The sequence below is a fragment of the Corapipo altera genome, unplaced genomic scaffold (assembly GCF_003945725.1).
Source record: "Corapipo altera isolate COAL_440 unplaced genomic scaffold, ASM394572v1 60987, whole genome shotgun sequence".
Taxonomy (NCBI): Eukaryota; Metazoa; Chordata; class Aves; order Passeriformes; family Pipridae; genus Corapipo; species Corapipo altera.
Genome location: NW_020885184.1, coordinates 26085 through 44882, shown reverse-complemented (window position 1 = coordinate 44882; position 18798 = coordinate 26085). Strand labels below are relative to the sequence as shown.

At 37.9% G+C, this 18798-nt stretch overlaps 1 protein-coding gene across 3 annotated transcripts in view; it reads right to left on the bottom strand.

Moving 5' to 3' along the window:
* Nucleotides 1-2950: 2950 nt before the first annotated feature.
* The window catches only part of GARNL3 (GTPase activating Rap/RanGAP domain like 3), a 39097-nt gene continuing 23249 nt past the window's right edge, over nucleotides 2951-18798 (bottom strand). For 2 of the 3 annotated variants that reach the window (XM_027631194.1, XM_027631196.1), the window contains exons 15-29: nucleotides 18551-18672; nucleotides 17685-17789; nucleotides 15147-15221; nucleotides 14100-14211; nucleotides 13273-13371; nucleotides 12586-12702; nucleotides 11770-11942; nucleotides 11299-11457; nucleotides 10514-10580; nucleotides 7678-7785; nucleotides 7134-7252; nucleotides 6575-6710; nucleotides 6086-6295; nucleotides 5667-5778; nucleotides 2951-4936 (exon numbers count right to left, since the gene is read on the bottom strand). In XM_027631194.1, the coding sequence (XP_027486995.1) occupies nucleotides 4780-4936; nucleotides 5667-5778; nucleotides 6086-6295; nucleotides 6575-6710; nucleotides 7134-7252; nucleotides 7678-7785; nucleotides 10514-10580; nucleotides 11299-11457; nucleotides 11770-11942; nucleotides 12586-12702; nucleotides 13273-13371; nucleotides 14100-14211; nucleotides 15147-15221; nucleotides 17685-17789; nucleotides 18551-18672 (1871 nt within the window). In that variant the 3' untranslated portion in view covers nucleotides 2951-4779. The remainder of the gene's footprint in view (nucleotides 4937-5666; nucleotides 5779-6085; nucleotides 6296-6574; nucleotides 6711-7133; nucleotides 7253-7677; nucleotides 7786-10513; nucleotides 10581-11298; nucleotides 11458-11769; nucleotides 11943-12585; nucleotides 12703-13272; nucleotides 13372-14099; nucleotides 14212-15146; nucleotides 15222-17684; nucleotides 17790-18550; nucleotides 18673-18798) is intronic. The other variant, XM_027631197.1, reaches the window with a different exon arrangement.

The following is an 18798-nucleotide window of genomic DNA, read 5'->3' as shown; positions in this document are numbered from 1 at the left end:
CCAAAACAAACAAAAACCCAAAACAAACAAAAACCCAAAACAAACAAAAACCCAAAACAAACAAAAACCCAAAACAAACAAAAACCCAAAACAAACAAAAAACCCAAAACAAAACCACAACAAAACCAACCAACCAACCAACCAACCAAAAAAACCCACACCAAACACACTCAACCCCAAGAAACCAAACCAACCAAAACAAACCAGAAGAACCCCACCTGAGCCCCAGACAAGGGAAGGACTGTAACTACAACAGGCCCTACATTTTCCTTGCCAGCCCGGAAAGAATGTATGCATGTATCCATTCACTGCATGATCTCTTGCTACCATGAACAGCTACAGACCTTTCAAATTGCATGTGGGTCTTTGTTTCTTATTAGAAGGAAGTGTTTTGTTACTTTCAAACACTTTTAAGATTTATGTGTACTGCATTGACACTAGAAGAAAGAACTGGACAAAAATGACCATTAGTCTGCAACAGTTTCTAAAGCCCAAACTGGGCTTTAGGGACCTTGGAAAGGGCCCATCAAAGCCTCAGGCTTAAGGGCTGCATATTGTGTGTGTGAAAGAATTAACTTAGCTCACGTGTCTTGGGGTTCTTGAGTCACACTTCAAAGCTGGATGGTTTATATGCATGCTGTGATTCAAATGCAGGACAAAGATGATGAGTAGCTCAAAGTGCTGCATACCCATTTTGAAAATATTTTTGAATGGAGGTTCATGGGGTTGGGTACTGGACTACATGATATGCAATGGTCCCTTCTAACCTCAACTATTCTGTGGTTCCATGCATTGTTACCCATGCTGGTGCCAAGGCACAAGTACATTCTAAATTAACTGCCTGAACAGTCTAATGCTTGCACCAAAGTAAATGACATTCCTGTAATTTAGTCCCCCTAAGGCACAGTGCTGAAGTGGTGACAATACCATTATCAAAAAGGGGTTAAGAGCCCTGCTGCTGCCAACAAATCCAGCACATTGGGATAGAAAATATTTCTTGCAGAAACTTAGCCAAGAGTCCTGAACGGGCCTTCAGTTAACCTTAGCTTGACAGAAAGTGTTCAACCTGGTAACAATTCTTCCATCATGGAAACAATGTCTTCCATCCATCTGTAGCAAGATTTTTCAGTTTTCCTATTAGAACAACACCCATCTCACACCGTTGTAGATTCAAAGATTATCTTTTCTCCCAACCATGAGATGGTCAGCCAACATCAAGAATGCAGCCTACAGGCAGCTTTAACGTAAGATGTGAATGTAGGAAGGGTTGTGCTTAGGGTACACATGGCTACAATTTGTGCCCAGGATTACTTCTTAAGTTTTAATGAGTATATGCATGCACATGCTGGAAAAGCAGAAGGGAAACAACATGGCTCTAAATGCTGGAGTGAAAGATAGTATAGTTGCCCATCCCAGCAGCCTTCTAACAAGCCTTGTCCTCTTACACCAGTCTGAAGTAGGAGAGGTTCCACAGATGTATAAAAACCTTGCCCTTCATAAATGATGCACAAGAGCTTATATATCAATACCACCAACTGCCTCTTGATTTTGATTAGCAGTCTGAATGGTAGGGATCTAAGACAATATTTTGAGAGAAATAGTGACTAGAAGCTAGTTCAGAGAATACCAACTCATCACACTAAGAAGCACAGAATTCATGGTAGTCGGATGAGACTATTAAGAACACACAGAAACCATGTCCTTGTACAGTAGATATTTGTCCTGCTAGGCCAGCAATTTCACATTCTTGTGTTGATATTTTGTCTTTTGACACAATAAATGAGATACAGAATTTGGTTCTTGTGGCTCATGTCAAATGAAACTGGAATATTATTACCATGTTCTCTGCCTTCTACCTATACTCTGCTGCTCTCATACAGTAAGTAGGTAGTAAACTACACTTACATGACCCTAAAGCCTCAAATACCATCTCTAGGTGTCACATAAACTAGAAGTTGCATCATCCCTCCCTACTTCTTTTGCTAGGTCTGATATTATCCCTATAAGATGCACTGATTAATTACAGAAGCAAAAACTCAATAAGTGGAAGCCTTGTCAAGGCACTTACTGGACACATTAAGAATGAAGATACGTAATTTTTATTCCAGGGTTCAGATACTTCCTGTCCTATATGAGTAACAGTCTGCTAGGTCTGGCAGTTCTCACTGTGACCTGAGTAACAGCTTCTACCTGACCCATCAAATCAAGCTATAGAATAAAATTCAGGTGGGAGGTAGGAGGGGATGCAGTTGCTGGGCTGCCCTCTTCAAATGATACCAACATCCTGTTCCAGATAAGTACAAGTCTGATCTGGTTTTGTCTAGCTTAAGCAATCAAATATCTGTACTCTTACAGTTCATTGGCTAGATGTCATCAATGCTTTGATTACAGGCAGACATTCAAAGGATCTTTCTCTCACACACACACACACACACACACACACACACACACACTCTCTCTCTCTCTCTCTCTCTCTCCCACTCTCTCCTTATTTGAAGTAATACTTTAGAGCTACTGCTGTACTTCTGGTTAAAGAAAATAACTCTTGCTTTATGGCCCTTTCTTCTATAGTTATATCTAGAATTCACAAGTGCCACACCTGTGACTACCATCATAGGCAGGAGTAAAGCTTTCTGTCAAGCTCTTCTCATTTTTCTTGATCTCTCTAGTGCTCCACCTCTAAGGCTAGTCTTTCAGGATACCTAAATATGTATTTGTTCAGGTTCTTCACAACAAGTTTTAAAATCTCCATATATCGCTTCAACTGCTATTGAACCATGGTAATAATTTTAAATCATGCTATAAAAGCACAGATGAACATCTGCAATGTATTTAAAATCTGATATCCTAACAGGGCAAAGCAAAGTTTCCAGTTAAAATTATATTTTAACTAAAGTCCCAGTTTTGCAACACACTGGTATATTCTTCAAAAACACCCACACAACAGAAATTAAATACTATGTTGAGAAATTTTATTGGGAAAACATGGTTCTTTTGCTTTCTAAAAATACTTAAGTGCTAGCAGTGTCCCTGGAAGTGGATTCACTACAGAATGAAGTGTTTACAGCTTCCAGGAGAATAAGCACCACGTGATACTTTCAGATTGATTTTTTAAACCTTAGCTGCCCGCATAAATAAGGATAGGGTAAATTAACACGGTCTCTGGAAATAACATTCTCAAAAAAGAATTACAAGCTCTTGCAAAGACTTTGCTCTGGTACTTCCTTTTAGATGCTTATTAAGGCTCACCCCACATATCTATGAGTGCAAAACCCACTAAAGTAATAATAGCCTTTTGCTCCTAGACTAATTACTGTTGAAAATATTGCTTCTTCTCTTGATTAGCCACTCCAGTTGAGAGTAAGAAATGATGCTTCCAGATAAGGCCTTAGATATTTTCTTAGGTGGAGCAATTCAGCCATTATATACAATAAACTGAGAAAAAAGCAATTTGCAAAAGCAGTTTTACATTCAGACAGACGGCAGAAAAAGGCACCCATCTCCAGATGACCAGACTTGAACAGAAAGTGAAATCATGACATGTGAATGGTACTGTGAAATAAAATCAAGGATACGGGAGTATTTCTACATAAATAACAAGAAATACTTGCTAATAAAGCTAAAAACTTCATATATAAAAAGGTCGGAAGCATCATGCTTTCATGAAAAAAACCAAAACCAAACAAAACAAACTCCTTGCAAAGGGGTTCTAGAGGAAAGGGTTAAAAAAAAAAAGAAATCAACTTTTCAATATAAAACCAATATAAAACATAAGAGCCAAGATGACTATTTCATCATAGAAAACTAGCTTATTATCAGCGAAATTTCAGTTTCCATCCAGTTAGAAAAATACAACTGTCTGGAACAATGACTTACACTGTTGGTGCTAGTGCAGACATCAGTTAACGCTGATGCCTGCACAGGAATCTCTGTGTAGTCAAAACAATCAGGGTTGGCTCTTCTGCCTATAATGGAAAAATCTAGAGATGCACTACAATAAAAGTTTTCCAGTAGATGGATTGGGGTTTTGATTTGGGGTTTTTTTGCTTGTTTGTTTGTGGGTTTTTTAGGGGTTTTTTACTTCCAATTCTTAAGAAATATTTTGAAAGCTTGTGCTTTCTATAAAAAGTTTCTCTGCTCAAGGATTCTTAATGCCAAAACAGTTTTCAAGTTTCTCTAAACAATGTGCCTGGACAAGCCAAAGCAAAGAAAGCAGTATCTTCATATCTTACCTGATTATTCAGTGAACATACCAGAGCTGCATCATTTCAAAGACTGACTGCATTGTTTGAAATGACCTTGCCTGCAAGCCTCTTTTTTTTGTTGTTGTTTTGTTTAAGACTGAAAAACCAAAAGCACTGATTTATATTATAAAATTCCTCTTCTTATATGGCATACACTGTTGTAAAACAACTCATGATAGACACAACAGTAATTAACTTTGCTGCATGTCATTCAGGTACTTCAAAGTATAAGAAGCTCAGAACAAGTAATAGTTCTCGTTTACTTCAGTTTCAGCCTAAATCTATCATTGATTACCTACTTGTTAGAATGCCACAAAAAGTAATGGTTCGTTAACTGAGAAAACATACCTATGTCAAAGATATAAGCATCACCAAATCAGGCTGTGCTAGCCAGAACAACATGGGTTCTATAAAGATTTATCACCAGTACTTCCAGTCACATTTTACCACCAGAAGCAGTGTTTGTGACATTCCCATAGAGCTCACGGAGTTGTAAGAAAATGTGAAGTAAGGAACAAAGGTTTTATGACTGTCTTCATTTCAAGTCAATGATGTCTTCATCATATAAAGAAATCAGCTGAAATGGATAGCTAGATGGTGAGCTCCCCTCCCTGTGTGCTAAAGTATCAGGATCTGAACTAGTGGAAAGATGACGTGTTTCAGAATAGCTTTCGAAAGAGCTTGAGATTATCCTGCAAAGGCGAAGACAAAAGTTACTAAAAAAAATACACAGTTTGAGGCAAGAAGGAACAATGGCTATTTCTAGACTCAATCAAGTTATCCTAAAGACATATACAGACCACTGCAACTGAGTTTCCTCCTGTTTTACTCTACTGAAAATAATCAAAAGGTAGTATTAATGAAGCCCCTCATCCAACAAACTTTCAAATAGAGAACTAAACCGAACATGGTTTTACACTGCAGCAGATTTTTGTTTGTTCGGTTAATTTCAGCCTCCCGTATCTTGGCTGAATTCTGCCAGTATTCTACACAAACACAGCTTATGAAAACAGTGAAAACAAGAGAATGGCAGTGGGGTCAGTGCTGAATAGACAAATGCTATGGTGTTTCTTCACAAAATATATTCTGGAAATAGCAACACAAGAGCATATGAAGGAAAAAGCAAGAGAGTCTGCAGAGTGCAGACTCAGTAGTCCAAATCTTAATTACAGGCTCAATTGCAGCAGGCCCCCACAAAATCCCATTTAGTCTTGTTTTGCTCATCAATGTGTCTTAAGCAAAAAGTATAATCGGATCAGTACTTACAGTATTAAGATACTCTAGCAAACACATTAGCATGAAATGCATATGAGTATACAAAGGTCTCAGTCAGCCCCAGCCAACTGATAATAAGCATGAGCAATCAATTCTGAACATATTTACAGTCTAACTCAGTCTCTTTTCTAAAGCCAGTATATTTACCTGTCACTACTAGTCGATCTTATTGCTCCCTGCTTGGGGTCTGACTGTCTTCGAGGAACCTTTTTGTGCTTCTGTGCGCTTTCTGTCTTGGGTATAGGCTCATCCAAAAGGCCTCAATAAAGGAATAAAAGACTTAATACTCTCAACAGAAAATAAAGCATTCATGAAAATGTTAAGGTATCTGTTGCAGTTTCCATTATTAATCATCTCTATCTGGCTTAGAATATGGTCATCTTATACATGATCAGACAATGGCTGTACTATTTGCAAATAATGTTTCCTCACAGTTTCATTTTGTTGTTTATTTTAATAATTTATGAATACTAGCTGCATGTTACAAATCTAACTGTGATGGCCCAAAGATTAGAAAGCATGTAATTGGCAACTGATATGTACACTGAAGAATGAGGAGAGTTTACCTAGCAATTCTTTACGTGTTCTGCTTGCAATTTCTTTAATTTCCATACGAGATAAGGACAGTGAGTGTGTAGCTGGAAGTGAGGCAATGCCACTGGATGTTGTAGTAGCGATGACCTTGGGAACCAAAGGTGACTTCAGAGGTCGTTCAATGCTTCGCCCAACCAGATTGCTGAGAGGAATTTTGTACAGGTTTCTGCATGGACTTTCACCTGAAATACAGAAAGAAATAAGAATGTTATATTTTCACAACAGAATCGCTTCTTAACACTTCCAAATGAAAAGTCATAAAGAAAAGTTATACTTGTTGAGCTGGGTGCTTTTTAACCCAAATGACAAAGATCCTTCTTGCTCTGGAGATCTTTCAATATAAATAAGATCTCAAGATCTTATTACTCAAGATCTTTTACCATCTTTACTAAAGATCAGTTTCACTGAGATGTGATAGCTATTGGAATTATTAGAGACCATTACTCAAGCTGCCACATTACCTTCTAGAGAAGAAAGAGGACATTCTGGCTTTTCGTAAGCTGTCGGTGTTTGAGGAGAACTCTTTGAACTCATTTCCTTAGAGTTGCTGTCTGATGATCCACTTACTGCAGCAGTTGCTTTAAAATAAATGTCTGACTGAAATGACAAATAACTCATCATTAGTACAGTGAGACTTTCTTAACCATCTTCCAAGTAAGAGTTTGTCCACTATGTTCTACTGTCACTATTACTGTATTGCTGCTTGGTCAACAAGGGTTGGTCACAGAAAGGTTATCACTGTAAGTGGAGGGAACATCTGTGATGTTGAGTAGAGCATTTGCCCCATAAACAGCCAAGTATCTTAGAACTGTATTACCGCAACCAATAAAGGGCAGCATGATCAATCCTGATTCTCTTTGTACTTGATATAAACTAAAAGCAAACATGAACAGTCAACACAGATCAAATAGCACATATTTCAGTTTTGGCTTGTTAGGTTTTTAGCTGCAGCAACTTTTATGTGAATTAGATCCTAATTATATCACAGAAATAGTCAAACATGATTTTACTGTGTCTTACCCTTGATGCTACAAGTTGAAGCTCAGGTACAACTGCTGTGTGGACTAAGTTCCCATTCACCACTAATCGGATCTCAATGGAATCAGTAGTGAAAGCAAGGATATAAGGGAAAGCACAGACTGCAATGAAAGAAAAGTTATTTGGTAAGGAAAAATGGTGAAATTCTTTAATGTGAAAGTTTTTTGGATGCTCCATGAAAACTGTTCTTGATCTCTTCTGGCATCTCCCATTCCCATGAAAAGTTTGTCTAACTGGATGGACATGGAGCTACATCAAGCCTGAAGAAAACTTCACTCTCCATGCCTGGCAGAATGTAGAGTGAATGTAAAATGAAAAACAGAAGAAAGAGTTCAGCAAAGGAAGAACATGGCACCAAGACTACACTTTCTAAATTTAATCATATGCAGAAACTAAGCTCAAGTGGCATCATGAATGTAACAAAGTAATGAAGTGTTCCTAGAACACGGTAATTCCACTAAGAACCAAGTGCAAGCTAAAATTGTAATGAAAAACAACCATCTAGTAAAAAGAGATATTTTCTTACCAACAGCATAAGGAACTTGATTCCAGCTGAAGTGGAAGTCATAAGCTGATGGCTGGATCAGCGGAGAACCTCCACTGAAAGGATATACCTTTCTGTATTGGCAAACATCTGTAACAAAATAGAAAAAAGCAGCATCAATAACCTTACACTGTAAGTGACAAACACCAGTTTTACAGGGAGATTTTGTAGAACTGTGGTCATTGTATACATAATCAAGCATGTAATTCTGAATTGTTAATAGACAGAACTAGATAAAGGGGAACCTTCCAGTACTAACAGAATTTTTTTTAAACACATGCACTAGTGCTAATCAAATATCTAGTAAAGTACAGGACTTAAGAAGTTGTATCAGCAAACAACAGGAAAGCTTAGAGACAAGAAGCAATTGAGATCATAATTTTTTCTTCTTGACAAGCTCATATGTGTGTACCAGGTAAACAACTATGATCCTGTCAAACATGTGCCGCTTACAGCTCTTTTATACCTTTTAGGCAAAATGTTTTTTTTCCCCCCTAAGCAATGTCCTTACATTTATGAACGTAAACTTTGATTCAGTGTATTACATGTTTTTTCTTAATACAAACTTGGGCACTGCCAAATCCTGTGTTTTCGTACTTGTTCTATGATGGTTCTTTCAGAATCCTAAAATTCTCTAAAGAACAAATGTAGGTTTCCCTGAGACACTGCCCTAGAAATAGAAATTCAAATTGCTGTAAGCGCATGCAGCACCTTTATTATAACTTTCAGATCAGCTAAGTTTGTTAGCTTTGGCTAAGCAATGGGTTTATCCCAAAAAAAAATATAGGGAATTCACTATGCTCTGTCAGACAGCTTTTTAATTCTGAAGCAGTGCTAAGAGAACTAGAACCAGGTAGGATGTGGCAAGCAACCAGAACCAATAGGGCCTCACGGAGTTTAGAGACACTTATAACTCATTCCACGGTAACAATCTGATAGCCAGTGCTAGAACACAGGCATATTTATCCTGTCTCCATTGATGTTCACTTTGGAGAGGCAAACAGGACATGTCTTCTGCTACAGAGAAAGCCATGCCTTGTCCTTCAGCGTTGCCTCACATAGGCTGTTTCATGCCAAGTGCTTCTCCTTTCATGAGGATCAGAACTACCTGTGTACTGCAGAGAAGAGCATGTGTGCATTTTATATATTGACTGGTAACAGCTTTACAAAAGGGAAATCATGCCAGACAAATCTGGTGGCCTTCTGTGACGGGGCTACAACGTTGGAGGATAGGGCAGAGCAACTGACATCATCTACCTGGACTTATGCAAAGTATTTGATGCTGTCCTGCACGACATCATCGTCTCCAAATTGGAGACAGATGAATTTGGTGGATGGACCACTTGGTGGATAAAGAACTGGCTGGATGGCCGCACACAAAGAGTTGTGGTCAATGGCTCATTGTCCACATGGAGACCAGTGATGAGTGGCATCCCTCAGAGATCAGTACTGGGGCTGACACTGTTCAACAGTTTTACTGGTGACAGAGACAGTGGGATCGAGGCACTCAATAAGTTCACTGATGACACCAATCTGTGTCATGCTGTCGACACACTGAAGGCAAGAGATTGATCCAGAGGAAATTTGACAGGCTTGAGAGGCAGGACTGTGCAAACCTCATGAAGTTCAACAAAACAAAGTGCAAGGTCCTACACCAGACACACCTACAGGGTGGGCAGAGAAGGGATTGAGAGCAGCCCTGGGAGAAGGACTTGGGGATGATGGTTGATGAAAAAACTCAACATGAGCCAGCAGTGAGTGCTCCCAGCCCAGAAACCAATGGAATCCTGGGCTGCATGCAAATGAGTATGGGTCAAGAAAGGGGATTCTCCCCCTCTACTCTGCTCTTGTGAGACCCCACCTGGAGTCCCGTGCATAATTCTGGTGTCCCCAACATAAGAAGGACATGGAACTGTTGGGGCATGCCCAGAGGAGGCCACAAAGTTGGTAAGAGGACTGGAGCACCTCCTCTGTGGGGACAGGCTGAGAGAGTTGCGGCCATTCAGTCTGGAGACGAGATGGTTGTGTGGAGACCTCACAGCAACCTTGCAGTATCTGAAGGGGCCTCCAAGGAACCGGAGAGGGACTCTTCATCAGGAAGTGTAGTGACAGGACAAGGAGTAATGGGTACAAAGTGAAAGCGGGGAAATTTATGTTAGATATCAGGAAAAAAATGTTTTATTGTGAGAATAGTTAGATTCTAGAACATGGGAGGTTGTGGACGCCCCAACCCTGGCAGTATTCAAAGCCAGGTCGGATAAGGCCTTGAGCAACCTTTTCTAATGGGAGGTGTCCGTGCACATGGCAAGGGGGGTTGGGACTAGATGATCTTTAAGGTCCATTCCGACCCCTTAACATTCTATGATTCTATATCCAAGACCATTTTATAAAAGGAGATTGAGAGAATTACAATGAAATAATGCAATAGTGCCAAGAAGTAGGCAGAAGAAAAAAACACAAAGACAGAATGGGACATCACACAAGGAAAAAGGGATGAAATGCTAAATTGTACATGTCTTGAAAACACCTAATAACTGTGTAACTACCTAAAAAATGAGCCAAATCTGAAAAAAAGGGACTTTAACATGCCAACATCTATAAATATAGAAATGCACATCTATAAAACAGCTAGTATGTCTAAAATAATACTTGAATTTCCAGTCTCTCCAATATGCATTTAAGTTCAAAAGACTATATTTTACAAACTTTCCAGGAAATACTAAAATTTATTTTAAAATACAGACCTAGACTCCAATGAAAAAAGAATTATATACACAGATTGCGCTATTACCATTTTTGTCCTTCTGTTAACACTTACAGTTATAACACAACAGTAGACCAGCTTCACCATCTTCATATACATCAATAGCCGCAACAAAATTAACCTGCAATGATAATGGAAAAGGTTGAGAGCAGGTAGAGGATATTGTGATTATTCCAGCAGGGTTTTGACTAACAAGCAAGACAATCAGTTGGAGGATAAAAGAAAAAAAAAATAAAGTAAATAAATAGATAAACATGTTCTAAATGCAGACTCTTTTGTTATTAATTTTAATGTCCAGGATAGAAAGATTCAGTTATTACTTGACTGGGCAGCAGTTTCTTAAATAGAAATATAAGCTATGTGTAAAAATCTTAGCCATAGTACATGCAAATAGGCAAATCTGAATGAGATACTGGTGGCCAACAACTGAAGTTATTATGATGCAATTTCATAAACAACAAAACTTTGATACCACAAAGATGAAGCGAAAAGCAAACTGTTGACTAAAAAAAGGAGAAAAATGAATTTACAATGGTAACAATATTCCAGAGCCTGAAACACAGTCTCTTTCCTGTGGCTGGGTGGGCACCTGGTGTCCAGCCAAGGTCAACCCACCACACATATCATATAACTATCTCTCTTGGGAGTTGTTATTATCACATATCCCAAAAGGAACAAATATCTCTGGGTGCCATAAAGCAGCATTATAGAAGTGAAAAGTAACAGACACGAGGATCTCCATAAATTACACTCCCAGGAGGTCAGCATAGGATGCACTGAGTCTGCAAGAAGTTACGTTCAGTGGGGCTCTGCAATAGGTTTCAATGATGCAAACTTACTTTATTTGTTTCAACATGATGCAGTCTGTAGGACTCCCCCGTGCTCTCATTGACTAAGTCAAACTGGTGCCGATATGCTACACAGATCATATTGTCACTCTCTCCAGTAGGTCCATCCACCAGCGTCATAACCACTGGAGGGTCAGAAAGGCATATTTCCTATAACATAAATAATGGAATTATTCTCTTTTTCAAGCTCCTACTGTGGGTGCTGCAGGTACTCCATGATTTTAAAGGGATGTGCTCTGAGCACAGCAACATGACAAAGAACAAGCTGAAACTTAATTTCTAAAAAATCTGAAAGATTTCTTTGGTATATATGTGATTGAACTCCATCATATGACATCTCACTTTTATTTGTCTGGAGGTTTGAGGTGATGATAATGCACGTTCTTTGCCTTTCCCACACTCCCCGCACTAGCTGATTGCTGCCCAGTCTGTTAAGGTAATTTGTAATTAGATTACACATACCCGGATGTACTGGAACTCCTCTACTGGAGATTCAGGTGATGAGAGCACAGAGCTGCTGGTTAAACTGTGGTGTGGATTATATTTCTTTGTGACAAGAAGTAGTTTGTTTCGAATAGCCACAACAATCCTCAGTTCACTTCCATGGTGAGTATTTATGGCATACAAATGGCAGCCTGAGGAAATAATGTTCTAGACTGTAGGTGGTTGGGGTAGGGTCTGATTTTTTTGTTCTGTATTTGTATGATGATTAGTACAACAGGGTTCTGATGCATGTCTTAGCAACACAGAATTAAACCCCCCTCAATAGGATAACATCAACTTCTAGAAAAAGACTCCTTTGAAATCTATTTTACCCTTATTCCTAATACATGGATTTTCACTATTCTGCAGGTTCCAGTTTTCCAAAGCAGCTTGCTTCTGAAGACCAGAAAATGTTTATGTCTACTAAAATAATCAGCAACACCCAGACTAATCTAAGAACTACTATTTAATGGAGATTTGCCAGTGTTCCTTGAACTTAAAGTGTGCTTTATTTCAGTTTAAATCCCTGCAAAATTCTTCTCATACCTCCCAATCCTGAAATCCTATTTTTCTCTAACACTTTTCATCATCAGCAATTGTCAAGTAACATGATACTTTTACAACATTCTGATACTTCGTGCTGGATTATACCATGCTAGTTTTCAAATACAAGTTTAACAAAGCCTGAATTAACTGTCAAGAGAAAACACTAAAGTGAACACCTACAACTGCCTCAAGGGAGCTAAAAAGCCCCTGGCAACTACTGGCATCATATCACAGTGGAAATAAAATCACCTTTTGTTCTCTCTAGTTTATTTTCTCTGCAGTCGTATTTGCTTCTTATCATTTGCTTTGTCTCTATATCTTTTTGGACAGCACTGAGTCTGAAGACAAGGAGACGAGAGTCCTTCCCTGACACAGGAAGAGAACCAGGAAACAAGAAGTTAAAAAAAGAAAATGGCAGTTTGAAATTAATACTTCCAAAGAGAAGCAGCATCTAACAAACAGAGCAAATATAAGCAAAGCATAATGCTTTAAGTTGTTTTATACCAGAAGCTTCAAGAAAATACATTCTATAGCTCTAGGATGTGGTGACATTTAACAGCATAAATACCAATGAAACACATTTTGTAAAATAGTGACAGCATAAGTAATTACCCCCATGTTTTTGTGCAACTGAATGAATATATAATTCAGTCACAGATATTTGCAAAACATGTCAAGTTCTAATGGTGGCCATAAACTGACAATATGACCAGTTTCAGGCTTGCTTTGAAGGAAGCATGAATGAGCTTTTGGGTATTTCCACTTCCAACTCTTCCCCAGCCTTTCAGAAAGTAACAGCAGTTTCTGTATGTGCTCCTTCATTCTAAATAAGGCATCTAATATACCTATGCTGATAGACACAATTGCCTCATGAGACACACATACCCAGCCACAGTCAGATTCATACAGGAATCAAAGAACAGGGACCTCTCCTACCTTTGTCTGTTCGGGCAATCAAAAGATCCAGAGCTTCCAAAACATGCATCTGCTTTATCTGGAGAGTTTTATCAAATACTTGCACTGACGGTTGACCATCTAAAAAAGAAACACACACATGTATTCAAAATCCTGCTAAACTTTGCTAGTCACTGGTTTTGAACCCTTTCTTTCTTGTAATAAAAGCCTTGATTTTTTTCTTACAAAAATGAAGAGAGGGAAAAAAAAAAAACCCTCCACAAAGCTGCTACATATACCACAGCATCATAGTCAATACTACCTCACAGAAGAGTTTTATGGTTGCCATGGATCAGATTATGCAACTGAAACCTAAAAGGGACTTTCCTTTGGAAAGTTCAAGAACTAACTTAATTCCCTCAGTCCTGCTGGCCTTATGTGGCACACAGAAGATAAGGAGTCAAAGAGCAATATCAGTGCTAATGGAAGAAGCAGGCTTTCACTGTCACATAAGCCCTCAGCTTCATGCTCACTATCACCAAGGGCTAAGAAATCAGACAAGCCATTTAAACACTCCTCGAGCCTGGATGCAACCTCCTAAGTCTTTTCAGATGATCAAGAAAACAACATCTGAAATAAGAAAACATGCAGAGATCTGCATTAACATTCATTCCCCAATATGGCTTGATTCCAGAGCAGAGAGAATTTTTGCAGCTAGGTTACATAAACGCAATAAATTCCCTTGGATTAGTAACTATCCCTATATGTAAAGACCTATCAATAACTGAACAGACCTTATGAACATACATTTTCAAGAAAATGGTCAGATACATAAAAATTGACACAAAAACACTGGATCATTTACTAACCATCTATTAACAAGATGCCAGCATCTGTAGAAACCAGCAAGGACTGGCCCCAAGAATCTGCACAGACAACCTCATGAGGAAAATTACTGCAGAAAGATTGAGATTCCCAAGGCTATGAAGCAACATAAGGGATACAAATTAAGTACACTAAGAAATACAGATCATACAGACAGAGAATGTGATGGACAATGGCAAATAATAATATGTAAATGCTTTTGGCAGGATACATTTCCAAACAGTATATTTTTTGAAATATCAAAATTGTGTTATTTTCTTGCAGAGAAAATTCTGTATTAATTCTGGCTTGGAGACTAGTAAATGTAAGACACATTCCTGAAACACTGGAATTAAAACGCATGCAGCTGATACTCAGTGCAACCCTGGAAATGCTCCATATGCATTTTACTTTAAAAAAACCAGATTGATAGACTTAAAACATATGTACCACCACGCCTACACAATTTGCTTACATTTTATGGTTCAGTTTGAGATGTTTAGTCACTAGCACATGGTATAGTTAAAACTGCCTTTCTACTGAATCATTCTTTCATCCTTTCATCCTGTGTTCTTCTCTGTACTTACCTCCCAGAGTCTGCCCCTCCTCTCCCAGTTTATATACTAGCTAGAATCTGAAAATTTAGATGCCGTTCTGAAACTTCTGTATATAAAATGCATGTAGAAGTGTGCAGTTTGTGTATTTCACTCCCTAATGATCTCAAACAAAATCTGGTACTACACAGAATGAAATCACAACTAAATTTTTTTCTAAACTTGTTGAAGTTAAAATAAAAGATGACTGCATTTGGAAAATGGCACTTTCATCAAATTTTCTCAGATATAAAAATGTCCACACTTGCTTTAACTTGAGAAGTGCTTCTGCCCCCAGGTTCATCCTTTATTAATCTGATAGTGACTGCAGAATCACTTTGATACTACACATTTCATTTTTTCTGCTGCAGCATGTAATTACAGATGTAAATAAAGAGATGCCATACTAGATAATGTTTAGTTTTTCAGAAGTTTTCTCAGACACACAGTTTCACTCACCTCCTTTTTACAAAAGCTTGTGGTTGCCAAGTGAGCTGTGGTATCCCCTTTCACAGTGGTTTTCAATTTCAGTGCCTAATACAAACAGATGTTTTATTTAAACTGAGTTTTTGTCAGCAATACCCAAGCTAATGACTATATAAAAAGGACAATTTAGGGCGAGAAAGTAATTCCAGCTTGGAATTCCTATACCACTTTAAGTAATTAGAAAAGAAGTAGAATTTTGTACTCTGAACAAAGTCTGCACGAATTACTAGATGGTTACTACACATCTTCTCAGCCAAAACATATATTCGCTGGGTTTTATTTAGGTTTTTTTTCTTGTTTGCTTTCTAAATGGAAACTCAAAATCAGAAAACAAGAGTCAAACATAATAACAGAGAAAAACCTCCACCTCAAACAATACAAGCTAAACATCTGCACAATTTACTGTATAATCTAACTGGATAGAGGATTCTTTTATCAATTACACAAACTGGCTTTTTACTTGCAAAACTTCCAAACAAACACTAAGTCAAACTATCTATCTATCTATGTATTGCTAGGTATCCCAAGGACACACAGTCACAGGATCACAAATTCTTCAACTAGAAGAGACCTAATTTTGAAAGGGTCAAGATCTCCAGAGAAATATCATACATACTTAGTTTCAGTGAGCTGCACAATAAATCTCTCTAAGGTATCCTATACCTTCATTGCTAACTTTTACAGTCGTATTCCTATAAAATGGTGACACATGGAATTGTCATGGCATTCCTTAATGCAAAGCTCAGAACTAACATAAAACTAATTTTATTGCCCCAAAATTTGCCTACAATCATGCATAGTCTCTGTGAAGTGGCAGTAATCAGCTGCATGTACCATTTGCACATTTGCATTAAGCATGGCTGTCAGCTTACAGAGATACACGAAAGACTTCACTGTATGAACATTTTAATTCCATCTCACCAGTCAGAAGAGATCACCTTGACAATAACTAAATGATTTAAATATACTGCTGAATCAGTCATCAGTGAGTTTTGTTTACTGTCTAAAAATTCAACTGACTGCAACTAAAGGAGAAAGACATTCATAGTTTGGCAAGAACGATTAACAGCTACTTGGAAGGCATCTTGAAATGTGTTCAAGCCTATAGTTTGTAACTTAGAGGAAAGATATTTCAGACAAGGGGAAGATTTTAATCTGAAAAGAAGCTCCAAGAAAAACGCAAACAGGTATCCATGAAGTTTTTGCCCACATGTTAGATTTTCCTTCAATGAAGATCATGTTAAGGATGGAAGTCTTGCTTAAGAAATGAGTCCCAACTAGATTTGTTACATGAGGATCTTATCAGTGTTTAACTTGTGGGAGGTGGAAGGCCCTCAAGGTTATTGGTTTCTATACTTTTAATAACCTTTTTTTCCCTTAACTTATGTAAAGTAAACTTGGGGAATAAAATCATTGGTTACTCCTGTCTCAGTATTACAATCACGTTCAGCTTTTTTTTTTTTGAACCCGCCTAAAGTGACTGGTTATTTCAAGGTCATGGGGGGAAAGGGTGGGCAAAGCACAAAGGAGCAGACTTTGCAGTTCTTGTCAATGCAAGCTTTAATAGCCCTGAGACTTTTCTGAACCAGCTCTCAACCACCCAATACCATTTGCTTCCTTTAACCAGACCTAGAACTTCTCAGAATCATCTATTCCTTAGATTACTACGAAAAAAAAAATAGAAGGGAAGAGAGGAGACTTGGGTTTTGTTGGTAAGTGTGAATTTTTCTTTTGTTTCTTTTTTTTTGTTTTGTTTTGGTTTCCTGGTCTGTTAACTCCTGCTGAGTTAAATCAGCTCAGAAAGAGATATTCTTAAGATAAGCTGCAGAACCATGACACCACTCCAGAATCAAGAAGAAACAAGTGAGAAAGGACAGGGGAAGCATAGACACTCTTGACTTCTTTGCTACAATGAACTGTCAGATCAAAGCAGAGTATCTTAATCATCAGGAAGCTTTCTTCCTCACTAAATCAAGATATTAATAAGTCCATAGAAGATTGGAGTTAGCATCTGTTATGTTCAAAGATGTGCGGCAACCTCTGATTTAGCAGAAGGATTGTTGAAACTTCTTTCTGACTAAAGTAGGCTAAGTATTTTCTAAGAAATTCAATCTTAATAAAACATATGGAAGAAATCCATGAAAGTTCATGTTTTTCCAAAGCACAGAAAAAGACAGAGCACTCTTCTGCTTGCAGGCAGAAGGCATCTGCTGCATAAAGCAGAGAAAGACCTTCTAAGTTTGATTCTAAGGTCCGATTTTTCCAACCTTCATTTAGCTTAGGTACTATATAAGCATTTGTACTTGTGTTGTGTACCTTAGGTGCTACAGATAAATACTTCTATTCATATTTTATTTTAACATAGCTTAAAATAATGCAATAGTACAAAACTATTTCTGATCACAGAAAACTCCGTGAAGTCCTGACATAACTGCAAGCTAACCAAATTCTAACAAAAGGGATAACACAGCCTTTGTAACCCTACCTGCATACCTTCTAAACTGACCCTACCTGACCGAGCCGAACAAACTCTGCTTGTCGAGCTTCCTCTTTCTTCCGTGTTGATTTTGGGGACTCTGGTAACACATCACTGAAGGACCTTCTATTGAGCATATTCTAAAACAGAAAATGTTTCTTTTTTAACCTGAAAAGTTTTCAAAATCTTTTCATCTGAAGTAACTTAATGTGACATCATTTAAATTTTCTGGTTTTGTATACTTTCCTGTCGTGATGAATCTAATTGTATAGCTTCTCAGAGAGGAGAAATTTCAACTCTTCCAATCCTTGAGTGCTTTACCTTCCAACTGGTCATGGTTTACTAGTGTCATGTGGTAAATCATACCACATGAATATATGAAATAAATATACGGAAAAAAAAACGTTTAGGCAGATCTATTTAGATAAGAGAAATAGACAGTGGGGAAGAAATAGCACCTTGTTAGTTTCAGAAGTATTGAGCTTCTTTTTAGTTAGTTAGGAATTACCTTATTAAGAAGTCTTCATCCTCTAAAATAGTTATCTCATCTAACAGTAAAAATGATCCAAATTGACACATAACAGAATGAGTAAATGCAGTTTTTATGGTGACAAGACTAATACATATAATATTTTCAGTGCCTAAATTTCCTACTCCCTTGCCATGGGTAAGCTTACATTAAGTATGACATTGTTATGCTTCTCCTCACACCTGGCAAATAGTCCTATCCAGAAAGGACAGTCTGTCAACTTTCATGTAACTGTAAAATAAGTTATATGACAGTTCACATTTAGCCTAGTCGTACGCAATTCAGTGCTCATTAGGATGACATGACAGTCTTTTAAAGTATCAAAACAGTGAGGAGGGCACATGTGAGGGGATGCAGAAACTTCTGACTTACATTTACCCTGTGTAGATCAGGCATCATGTCTTGGTATAAGGAGCGGATCAGCATGTCTAGAGTGCGTTGACGTTTCTGAGAAAATGTTGGTGTTTCCAAGGTGGCTTTTTCTCCATTTATTACTAAAAAATCATGAAAAAAAAAGACATATTACCTAAATGAACTTTGACAACTTCCACTGACTCTAGTTTGCTTCTGTACCAAACCACCTGTTTTGCCCTTATTAATTTAGAGTTGCCTCCTTTTTG